The 12,730-nt window shown below is 41.1% G+C and overlaps 1 protein-coding gene and 1 long non-coding RNA gene across 2 annotated transcripts in view; one reads left to right on the top strand and one right to left on the bottom strand.

The window, feature by feature from the left end:
- cnpy1 (canopy FGF signaling regulator 1) overlaps positions 1 to 2,473 on the bottom strand; it is a 14,659-nt gene extending 12,186 nt beyond the window's left edge. The window contains exons 1-3 of the mRNA XM_034887400.1: positions 2,451 to 2,473; positions 1,245 to 1,339; positions 45 to 229 (exon numbers count right to left, since the gene is read on the bottom strand). Of these exons, the coding sequence (XP_034743291.1) occupies positions 45 to 229; positions 1,245 to 1,338 (279 nt within the window). The 5' untranslated portion in view covers position 1,339; positions 2,451 to 2,473. The remainder of the gene's footprint in view (positions 1 to 44; positions 230 to 1,244; positions 1,340 to 2,450) is intronic.
- Positions 2,474 to 4,685: 2,212 nt separating this feature from the next.
- The window catches only part of LOC117954665, a 25,637-nt gene continuing 17,592 nt past the window's right edge, over positions 4,686 to 12,730 (top strand). Inside the window, exons 1-2 of the long non-coding RNA XR_004658856.1 lie at positions 4,686 to 4,696; positions 8,517 to 8,520. This is a non-coding gene — a long non-coding RNA (uncharacterized LOC117954665). The remainder of the gene's footprint in view (positions 4,697 to 8,516; positions 8,521 to 12,730) is intronic.

Consider the following 12,730-nt stretch of genomic DNA (forward strand, 5'->3'; position numbering starts at 1 on the left):
CCCAACCCACCGACTCATCCTGAGTCGTGAAAAACCGTGAATACTTCTACAATTAAGAGCTGTAGGAGACAAATGAGTGGAAAGGTGAGGGAATACACATCTGTGTACTGTACCTTTTTGTCTGTCATGGTTCCATCGGGGTTGAGTCGAAAGCCGCCGATGTTGATGGTTTTCTTTGGGTCCACCTGACTGATTGAGTAGTTGAGTTCATCCACAATTGCCTTGCATGCTGGTAAACACAGGTAAAAACCTCAGTGACAGCAAGAAGACAAGCTGCATCTCATTGTCAGGAATTTAGTGAACATCAGTCGACACATTAAATGGAAAGGTTAAAAAAAAAAGGTTCTTTCTTGGTAACTAAAGAGAACTAACTGTCCAACAGTGAGCATGTTGCTCATGATAAACTAGAATAAATAACTCTCTTGGTGTGTAAGCTACAGATATAAAGTCTGATAAAAAGCAACAGGTGTCTGTCTAATAGATGAGACGGTGTTGTTTACAATATCGAAAACGCACGTACAAAATGCTAGTTGAAACTTATCAACACACGATTATTTTCAAATGCAAAAATCTGTCTTTTTTATGACTGTGTTTTATTTTTGAATTTTTAGTTTATTGGGAATTTCTTAGTTTAGTTTATTGGGAATTTTTAGTATAGTTTATTGGGCAGATTGACACTACTTTTATTTATGTATCATGCTTCTTTGGGAAACTAAAGTTAAGTTAACCGGACTGATTTTGGATTTTTAAGGCCAATATCAATATCAATACTTGAGTTAAAAACATCCAACAATAATATAATAACTCATGGGCCAATATACATTTTAAAAGATAAACGTATACTGTATGTAAGCATTTTTGAAAAGGTAACTCTCAAATGTGACTATTAAAGGAGTGGAACCAAGAAAAGTAGAGAGTAAAAGTGATTACATAACCCAAACCTAGTCTTGTTACTTACCAATACTTTATCTGTGCTCATGAACAGTTTAGCAAGCAGGAAAGTTATTATGAACAATGTTATTTGAGTTGCTTATTTGTTGCTTTTGTTGCTAATGATGACATGTATTTTTCTTTTCTTTTTTGATTTTAAGTTTTACTTTGTGTTTGTATTTATAGTTTTTAACATGTTTAATAAATTGACACAAAAAACCTCCTGCACAAGGGATTGCAACTCAAATGTTGAACAGCAGCATTTGCAATATTTCATCGCATACATCTGTTCAGCCATAACACTGTTGGCTTACCAGAGCAGTAGAGCATCTTGTCTCTCTTCCCCTGGCCGCTGCCGATGAAGACAGATAGCAACATCACAGTCATCTGAATAATCCACGAGGCCATATTGATGACCTAACAAGACAGACAGAAGCTCATTCAAAGTTAAGTCTAATTGATCACATTGGGATGTAATTAAGTGCTAAGGGGTTTCCTTTAGCACAATAAAAAAAAAAAAAAATACTAAAAAAAACATTAGCCTCAAGTTAAATATTACATTAGTAATTGATCAGCATTTATCAATGTTCAAGTGATTTGTATAATGATAAGCTCCTCCTGAGCCTCTCCGTGCTGGCCTGGTGTGTTCGGTTACGTTACCTTCTGCAGTAACAATGTGTGACTCTACTTCGGTAAGGTGTGAAAGACAGGTGAACAAAAAGTAAACAGATTCAACTGGATTTGAACCTGTGCTGCTTGATGTATTGGGGCGCATGCCGAATTGTAGCCTGGCTGAAGTCAATCCGTAACATATATTTAATTTTGTTTTCGCTTTGACGTTTGTTAGTCAGCCTGCAAAACCAAATTAAATTCCTATATTTCGCAGCGGGGTTTGGAGACCCGTTGTGTACACACCGGAGCTAGCAGGTAGCTTCGTCTTACCTGGCGAGCAGAGCTCTACACTGAGCTCACAGCGGACGTAGAGTCGTTCAGACTCAAATCACAGCGGTGTTATGCATACAATGATGAGCTGTCATTAACTACTTTTTCTGTACGCACGTATATTTTAGCACAACTTATTGATCTATCACCCAGTGACTGGTTTCATTACACTACATTACAAGTTTCCGGTTGTAACTTTCAAAGTAAAATCTAGTGCTGTTTGACAATTTGCAATTTTTGAGTAACACACGGGCAGTAACATGTGGAGTGACAATTGTTTTCCCCAAATGTGTATCCTCCAATACTTTATCATCATACAACTTTACTCCACACAAGACGACTTCTGCTTTAATCCTGAAGGCACAGTCCACTTACTTCTCCTCTTACTCTGCCTAGTTCCTTCTGAGTTTGCGCAGATGACAGTGAACCGTTGTGTCGAAGACTATTTCACCGTCTACATGTGTTTCCCCCGACCTAAATCAGAATAAACCGTTTCCCTACCCCTAACCACGGGGGAGGGCGCTACGAGAGACATACTTTCAACGGGTACACACTTTTGGACGGGCAAAGAGACTTACGTGCCCAGCGGTGGTGTAGCCACGTTCAGTCAAGCGTCTGCCTGGTCAACCAATCACGTTGCAGCTCAAAGAGCACGGCCCAATCAAACAAACACGGTGTGTTCCGGGACACCTATGTTGAATAAGGAAATCAGACTAAATGTAATTGTTGTGTTGTTGTGCTCACCAACACAATAAAATAGATCACTATTACCATACAACGCAATCAATGCAACGTTCATTGACCATGCCCAAAACCCTCACCTTGATATTATCAGTTTATTGCTGTACACTGGATCTTAAGAACTACTTCCAAATTGTATATCTCACCTCTCGCTCTGTGTGTGTGTGTGTGTGTGTGTGTGTGTGTGTGTGTATGTGTGTGTGTGTGTGTGTGTGTGTGTGTGTGTGTGTGTGTTTGTGTGTGTGTGTGTGTGTGTGTCAGTGACAGGGAGCCAGATGGTGTCTTCACAGGGAGATCTGACCTGGTTCCACTGCTACTAATTGAATGTAATCTATAACATCAAGGTCTTCATTGCACAGGTAGATGAAAATGTCCTCTGTAGGCTTACAGCACGATGCGGTGGTGTGAAAAGAATGTTCTGGTCAAACTAAAAGCCAGACAAATCCAACCTGGGTACAATTAGTTAGGTTAGGCTTTTGTGGGTTATAGGCTACTGTAATGGGAAAATTACATAGACAATGATTTTCTTCAATAATTGTTCATCTCTTAAGAGATTTTTTCATTATAAGTAAATCCTTCAATTTGTTTTTGAAATATGTGTATATCCTAAAGTAAGTCCTCCAGTGTTGGAGACAGCTAAAATTGTTATGACTCTGCATTTCGCCACTGTAAGCAAGGTTGGAGCCATGAAGCATTCTACAGACGAGATAAATCTCGGATTTCTCAGACAGAATGACGGCTACAGTCATTGTTGACGCACTAGAGACAGATGCACGGGGATATAAGGAGGTGTACTACTGATTGTAGTCACCATAACTGTTGCCACTTTTTAACTCTTGTGTTGTGAAAGCTGTTCTCGTCATTTGGTTGTTCTCTGCAGAAAACAATTAAACCCTTTCACCGAATACCTAAACCTTTAATCCAGTTTGCAGTCTGTCTTTATTTTGTTTCAACAAGGTCTCTTCTTCCGCTCAAAAAGAAACTTCCACAACACTACACAATATTTGGCCGAGTTGTTGAACATTACTCTTTTTTAAAAGTGTGTTTTTGAGGTTAAGACATAGACACGGCAACATTGAAGTTTGGACTTTTGGCTTTCGCCATCTTGGTTTTCTGAGGCGAAAGCGTGGCGCTGGAGAGTATGACGCAGCCAAGCCTGTGTTGCAATGGCGCCTCGCTAAGCTAAACGCTAAAGAGAGAAGGTGGCCCATTTTCAACCCTTCTGAAGCGAGTCATCCAGCGGAGGTTTGCCAGCGGGTTAACATGGCCTCCGGGTACTGCCTCCATTCATCTGCAAACACGTAGACAATCGGCAGACTTTTCCTTCTTAAGTTACCAGCTAACGCTAGCGCTAGCTAGCTTGGTTGGCAGAAGGCTAAACAAGACATTTTGAAGCAACCAAAGGGTTCCAATTAATGTTAAAAAAACAAAAAACAGTAGATCTTCAAACTGAAGATTGACCAGAAGTTTCCCATATCACTACGCTAAAGTGCTAGAGAGAATCAGAGCCACCAATTCAGGGATTACGCATTGATGATATTGGTTTCTGTTATCTCAACTGAGCAACAATCTACCAGAAAGCAAGTATTTACTGTTGTTTGAAGGCCTACTGATCAGCAGGAGTGTTTCAGATGAAGAGCCACATGCTGACCTTTAACTAGACATCCAGACCAAACTAAGAGGTTACTTGAACTTTCCCACATCATCATGAGCTGTCAGCACAACTGACGTACGAGCAATATACGTTGTATACTGTATATATATATATAAATGTGTGTGTGTGTGTGTGTGCGCGCGCGGCACAGGCAAAAGCCCATGTTGCTCTTTACAAGAGCAAGATCAAAGTGAAGGTGAACATACTGTATATCGTGTGATACTGACAAATGGGCAAACAAGGATAATGTGACTGTTTTCAACAACAACGGAAAACATGGCGCTTATACCGTACACTTTGTAACACACTGGTTTTCAATGAATTCTTTTTTTAACTTTGGTAGTAATTTTTTGTTGTTTGGATGTTAGAGTCAGGGTCATGACATTTGGTTCAGATATACTGTCCATGGTGCCCAGACGATGATTCCTGGTAATTTTCAAGGATCCCCTATCTTTAACTCAAACGCCACAACCAGGTGAAAGATTTCACTCATGCAATGACATAAAGTAAAAAATCCTTGATTTTGCGGCACGTTTTCTTAAAAATTGCGATGGAACATGTGGGATATTTCGGAGATTTTATGCGATATAATTGCAAGAACTTGCAAAAATTGCGATGGAACATGTGGGATATTTCGGAGATTGTATGCGATATAATTGCAAGAACTTGCAAAAATTGCGGGAACTTGCAAAAATTGCCAAATTCCTATGGCAACAGGGGAAAATGGCTTCTCTTGCGTAAAGTAAACGCAACATTTTAAAACTTTCTGATAAGATATATGTGACTTTTTTGTAACAAAAACGCATGAAAGTCCTGCATTATTTTGCGCAAAATTTGGCAATTTTTACGACAAAAGTGCGGCATATTTGAAAACAAATTGGCTTCCGCATAAATATATGGACTTTGGCTGATTATGCATTGAATTATGTGATTGCATAACGTTTTTCTGGAGGGACTGGACATATCACATAATCTAATAGATAGATTATTACTAATATACTACAATGTATAAAATACAATATATAATGTACTATAAAAAATATAATATACTAATATAATTTACTAAATTTACTATAACTTAGTGTTTTAGTATATATATTGTTTACTGTAAATACATGTATATTAACACACAAAGTTATAGCAAAATTAGTATAGAGCCTCTACCATCTACCACATGTAGATGTACTGTATGTAAAACAAAATTGGCAGAAATAATTCAGTCACACTGGCCTTGGTCATGTAAAATGTTTTAATTCTTTAAAACCCAAAGAAAACACACCGACCCAAAGAAAACACACAGACCCAAAGAAAACAAAACAACAAAAACACAAAAGCAGCAGTGCCCTGGTGACTCCTAAATCAATGGGTACGTCAATACATTTAGAGTGAGTCTGCTTCTCAGCATATCTATCGGATCAGTTGGAATGCCCTCGTCCCAGAGGGGGAGGGAGGCAGATAAGAGAGGTGAGGGGAGGCAGGAGCTTTGGATGTGACTGGCTTCATTATCTCCTGCTGGGAGTGTGTTTGGCTGCATAACTAAGTTTGTACTGACAACTTGTTCAGTCTCAGTTCTTCCACTGCCCTCTGGCTATGTTTTCTCTTTGAATAAACACAAATGCCACAGGATGGATGGATGGATGGATGGATGGATGAATGGATGGATACTCTGGAATGTACGCTGAGATCAGTTCCACACCTTGAGTGCACAAAGGTTCATGGTCAGTGTAGTCCAGCTTTGCTTGGTCTTGACCAGGCGTTTCACACTAGACTATTCGAATATTCAACCATCAAAACTACTGATAGACGCGTGCAGTGTTGTTGAATATTCGTTTGTCTGGTTTTTAACATGGTGTTGTCATGCTGTAATGAAGAAGTGGCAATGTATCAGATATGCCACAGGGGTGGTGTGGGTAAACAAGTCATAGTTGTTTTGTGCGACTTAGAAAGCGTTCCTTTTTATCTTGGAAGTCGGAAGCCGGAGCTGGGAATTACGTCACATCCCAGTTAGTCTATATCAACGATGTTCCACTTCCAGGATCGTTCAGGGCCGCTGGAAATTCCTCCGGATGACCGTCACTTCTGCTTTCTTTGTGTTGGCATGCTAAACTCCAGTGGATTTATGAGGACAAACTGCTCCTCAGATCTCCGCAGGGTAAATCCAGCCAGGTAGCAAGACTATCTGTCCAGTCTGAGGTTTCTGTAGCAAGACAAAAACTGAACGTACACTTGTTCCACCAAAACAAGTTCCGTCCCCAGGGTTATTTTGCAGGGGCGCCGTCATTGTGTCCGGGGCTTAGCGCCGCCCAACACAATTGTGATTGGTTTAAAGAAATGCCAATTAACCAGACCACATCCCAGAATTCTGTGTGGACTAGCCAGACTGACCTCTACAGTGCTGTGGAGGAAGGTCTGGCAACACCAGTTGATAAAAACGCATTATTCTGTTTTCTGTGCATAGAAACAGCGTAGCAACATTTTCACAGATAGACGTGGAACAGGACTCCGTACAAATAATATAGTTAGACATAAACAGGACCAAAGATGTAATTATTACTACAGCTTTCAGTATAACAATACTATCCTCTCATTAATATCCCCTATGTCCGCTCAAGAAGTAAATGTGACTCTTGTCTCTAGAGAGGACAGGGGGAAGTCCAGATAGCTCATCCCCAACCAACCACAACTGGTGCAGGTTGAAGTCCGGACTACACTTTACACATTCAGGCGGCCGTCAGGGTCCAAAGGTTCAACTGACCTACATTTTGTTATCTGCTAATGACAAACATGCCGCACAAGGTTTTCACACGGACCGGACACTTAGAAAATCTCTGTCATGCGTATGTGCGTCTAAGTGTTCTGACTTCACGGGTGGGAAACACATCCAACAATGGAGAATTCCAGTGTATCCAACAGGGGACCCAGGGACAAAATCTTATCAAATGGAGTTCTTTGGACTAATTTGATAAGCATAAGGGTTTCCTAAATGTGAACACGTTTGGGAAACACTGATATAGTCCATCTCAATGGCAAATTAAGCACAAACATGCAATAGACATGGACAAACAAATATGCTTAAAAACACTAATATCTCATGCTGTAAGCTACTTATAAACCCAAACCTATTGTAAGTCTCATCTGGACAAATAGCACTGCTGCAATGTGCCCTTGACAGCAGAGAGGGCTATGTGTCTGTGATCAGCTGTGACAGCTATCAGTGACAGCTAATTCAAAGCTCCTCAATCTAAACTAAAGGCCCGCTCTGATAAACTCTGCCTCGTCGAAAGGATTATTGACCTCCTCAGTGGTGTATAATAAGGTGCCTGCCTGACAAGATAATTGTTTCTCCTCTTTTGTGAGTGTTGTTGAAGAGGGGACGCTGATTTGGTGCAGTGGCAGATGTTAATGTTGTGTTTTTCTGATACAGGGCATAGATGTTATAATGAAGCATCAATTCCAGGGTGTTGCAGAGTAGCCACTGTGCTCACTGGATCAATAGAACCCGACAGGTGGAATAGACTCACAACGTTCATTCTGTAATCGCATCAGCCAAGATGGCGAGCTAACTAAGTAATTAAAGAACTTAATGTTAGTAATCAAAAGCTCCGATGTTATGCTGTAGCATCTCCTCTGCCCAGCTTCTTCAATAAAACCTTCGCAAAGGTAAACCCAATACGTTCTCAATACATACAATACATAAACATTAAATACATTTGAAAAAGAGAATTTCTTATCTTCTCCATCCGCTATGTTTTTTATGCAGGCTCAGCAAGCTAGCTTCACCTACAGAGAGCCAAAGTGACACCCTTCTACTTCCAGTTTATGGGAACTTAATTCAGAGTGAACCTCGAGAGGCGAGAGAGAAGGGAAACGACATGCGGCAAAGGGTCACAGGTTGGAGTCGAACCTGCGGCCACTGCATTGAGGAGTATGCCTCTGTGCACCTGCTCTACCAACTGAGCTAACCTGGCAGCAGGCAAATTCATGTTTTATAGCTTTTGAACTGAGCCATGGATTGCAAACATTATTTTTGTCAATTTAAAAGAAAACAAACAAACCAAAGCTCTCCTGGCTTATGCCCGTCATTAAGGGAATGAGACGGCCAGCCCAGTGTTGTCGTGGCCATTTGTACACTGTGGCCAGTTTTTTAATAGTGGTAAGTTCATTTCCAATGTCAACAGACTCTTCTAACATGACCAGTTTGGGTTCTCCCACTGGCTCCCCCGTGGCTCTGACCCGTTAACAGCTGGAGTTGGGTGAGCTGGTGGTTGAGGACACTTTTAGTTCTGCTCCTCTTTGACCGCCTCCTTCTTCTGCCTCTCGTGTCTCTACATCTGTATTTTCATGACAGTTTCAAACATTTGGGCTACAGACTGGAGAGACCTGCCTCTGAAGATGGGCGTGGATCCGCCAGGGACTACAACTTATCATCCAAAGCTCCTCCTGTAACACCGTCGCCTTCCAAAAAACTCAGTTTGATGCTGCTGTGATTGGGGCTGCGACTGCTTTGGCAGCATCACTGTAGTTACTTCTGACACCACACGCCGATTAGCCAGGTACGTGAATGAGGGGTTCATCAGTATAATAGGGTGGCAGTAGCTCAATCTGTGGGGAGTTGGGTTAAGTACGGGAGGGTCGCCGGTTCAAGTTCCATCTAAAGTACAGAGTGTGGATTGGTACATGGAGAGATGCCAGTTCATCTCCTAGGTGCTGCCAGGTGCTCTTGAGCAAGGCACTGCACCCCACCCCCAACTGCTCTGGGCGCTGGTCCAGCACTGGCAGCCCACTCACTCTGACATCTTTCAATTTGTGCACGAATAGGTCCTGTCTGGTTGTGTGTGCGTGTGTGTGTGTGTGTGCGTGTGTGTGTGCGTGTGTGTGTGTGTGTGTGTGTGTGTGTGTGTGTGTGTGTGTGTGCGTGTGTATTTCAGGCCTGTCTGTAGTGATTTCTAACAAAACAGAGTGTAAATTGTAATTTCCCCACTAGGGACCAATAAACAGTATACGTTATAAATATATTATGTAAGAGGACAGCACTAGAGTCCCATGCCAATATGAACACAATAAGGGGTCAAAATTCCTATTATTTGATTTTACCTGTGTAATCTATAAAGCATATTGGGTTGTCTTTGGGTATGAAATGTGCTAAAGAAATAAATTTGCCTTACCTTTGTACACACCCTTATTACCACAGATATGTCCAAATTAACTGATGAAATATCTGACCAAAGGGAGAGATAAAAGGGTGAAGAAAGGTCTGCTGTGCATGTGTGTGCCTTTCTTTAGGCAGGTTTCCCCTTGAGACCCAGTCAAATTATAATACTTTTGAATTCAAAACAAATAATTAAGCAATGGTAATCCAGCAAAACAAATCTGCAGATTATTATTCTGGATCGCTGCTGAAAAGTTGAAAACATATCTGCAGAAATCAGCTTACGAGTCATAAAAGATGACGAGGCAAAAAGAAGAATTCAACTCTTCTCCTCCATCTTTATCGAAATCTGAATCAAGCCTTTAAAAAAAGAATTGCGATCCTGTAATCAAGATTTTCAAATACCAGAACAAAGGACATTGTGTTTTCCAGCGCACCAAATTGTACCTCAAACAGCTCTCAAACACTGAATGGTTGATGGAACTCGTGGAGTATGTGAAGGAAAAAGCTGGCACTGGATCAAACCTGACAGGCAATCTTTAACGCTGTGAATCCTAAATTACAGCCCTGCTACTGAACGTCAAGGTTAATTCCCCCGCCCAGTGTAATGAAATGATTCCACATGACACCTCCAATTGGTGCCTTTGGATCCCTGCCCACCAGAGGAGCTCCCTGTTACACAGGCTATGAAATAGACATTAAATGGAAATAGAATTGGCAAGGCAACATTTACCAGGAATAGGACCTTTTTAGTTGTAAAACTCCCTGCAGCTCTGTGTTCTTGTGTTATTAATTATTATCATGGCTATTGATAAAATAAAAAGACATTTCACAAAAAACAGAATTACAAAGCTCTCCTTTATACGCATCGAAATGACGTATTATTTATCATGTTTTTATTGCAAAAAAATACAAAGGTAGGCCTACTTACATTATGCCCAACAAAACCATAAAATGTGCATGTGGGGACAGTAATTCTGGAATTAAGCCAGCTGTTTTGTTTATGTGGCATACAATCTGCCATTTCCCTGCTCCCCCTCTCCATGCTCCATCAGTTTATGTGCCCCCCTTACCCCCAACCATCCCCCCCAAAACCATCCACACACCCTCCCTCCATCTGACTCCCCCTCTCCCTCCCATCACCCTGTGTCTTTTGTGTTCAATGCCATCAGGCAGATAATGTCACAGGCAGCCAGCTTCATTGGCTCTGTGCCTGAATGAAGTTAGACTGAGATCAAATCAATTTACAATTGTGTCTCTTGTCCTTCCAGTTTTGGCCCATCGATACAGAGGCCATGGCGCCCCTGTGTGCAATTTGAAAACACCTTTTCCACACATTTGAATGCGTCAGAAAAAGTGCGCTGAAAACTGGGAAATGTGAAAAACGGAGCATTTACGAAACATTGACAAAGACATGGTTGAATGTGTCTGCGTGTCACTGCGGGTGGAGGTCGGGGTGGTGGATGAGCACGTAGCTCATGGGACCAGTGTCCTATCGCAAATAGTGTAAGTGTGTGTAATGTATGAATCATAACTATTAACTTTAGTCAAGTTAATTTACAATGAACTAACCATAACTGTGCTATTGCTGCCATGTACAGATATTGTAGAAAATGACAATTTTACAGAATTTTGAATGTAAGAAAGAAAGAACGAAAGAAAGAACGAAAGAGAAAGAAAAATACATTGTGCGCGATAGAGATACAGGGATTCATTTAACCATGTTTGTTAATTGATTATGTAGGCTACTATATAACATCATTTCCCTTTTCTGATGAAGACCACAAGCTGTGGTTGAACGCTCCCAAGAATCTAGTAAGTAAACCTTTGTGATTATTTTGCCAAACTATCATTTAATCAATCTTTTTTTTTGTCACATGAACATAGAATTTCAGTGAAATGTAATCCCATCAGCTCTTTCAATTTGTGCATAATTCATCATTCAACTCAAAAATGCTCCATGTCTACGTAAAGTATGTCTATGGCCCCTATGTTGTCTACAGATATTTCCTTCTCTAATCTCTACTGTAGGCGACCATGCATCTGTACCATAGACTGTACGGTCTATGGTACAGATGCATGGTAGCATGGCCTAGTGCTGTAATTCTGAAAACTTCAACTTCGTCCTACTATTCAATTCTTTTTGCTGGTATACTCCTTGTAACCAGGTGACAGTTGCCATAGTTTATAAAGTGCTTGACTTCTGCGGGAAACTATTCCACCTTGGTCTTATCACGGTGATGTGGCACCCACTGTTAGTGGTTTATACATGAGCGTTGTTGGTTCTAACAAGCGCTAATGCTTCTGTTTACTGTGCGTCCTCTGTGATGCTGCAAGTGTTTGTTTTCCACAAAATACCAATTAACCCCATCCTTGGCTCGCCTCCTCTTTGTTGGTATATGGGCTTACCCACTAGATGACTTGGCTCTGTTCCTATTCTACAACATGGCATTTTAAATGTGCCCGGTGATATTTTAGTTGGTTTGCTTCTCCTGACTGGAATGTAGTATAACAGATTAGAGCTCTAAGCATCGCTGAATGCTAGATGGTACAAAACTCCGATCAGTATGTGTTTTTCATGATTGCTGTTCTGGTTTCATTGGACAGTTGTATTACTCCATGTTTACATGCTGTTAGATTTAGTGCTTGACTGCTGCTGCCTGGTAGTGGCTTGACCTTGCTGATACTGGGTTGTAGGAATGAAAACATGCATTGGGGTTAGCAGTTGCTGGTTTTAGCGACCTACGGAGGGTTTGTAGTACTTGTACTGGACTCAAGATGGTTTTTCATTTTTATCGGGCTCATATGAAGGTACTGAGCATGTGTGTGTAATTCAGGCCTGATGGGTAATTTCCCCTTGTGAGATTAACAAAGTATACATTATTATTAATAGTAGTAACAGAGAGCACGACCAATCAGAGACAAAATCAAAACATTCAGACTTGTGGCTTGTACAGAGGCATAAACCTTCGTTCTACAATCTGGTATCTTGTGGTAAGTCTACCTTGGATGGTTTAGACATTATGGGTTAATTATGGAGAAAAGGAATTTCACTTCCGGAGCCACAATGTTTAACTCTAAAGAGGAGAATGCGAGAGGGCAGGGAGACGTGCCCGGATGTCAGGCTTTATTTTCCGCCAATGTACATCCACTGAGCCAGATTACTGAAACCATAAAGATTACCAGATCAAAGATAGATCCCCCCCTCTGTAAAGAATCACTGTACATACCACACAATCTCCACATTCTGTCTCCATATTATACACACACTATCCCAGCAATTCCAGTAAGAACGCGGCAGTGAGTGTGCCTGG

Source organism: Etheostoma cragini, chromosome 12 (genome assembly GCF_013103735.1).
Source record: "Etheostoma cragini isolate CJK2018 chromosome 12, CSU_Ecrag_1.0, whole genome shotgun sequence".
In the NCBI taxonomy this organism is placed as follows: domain Eukaryota; kingdom Metazoa; phylum Chordata; class Actinopteri; order Perciformes; family Percidae; genus Etheostoma; species Etheostoma cragini.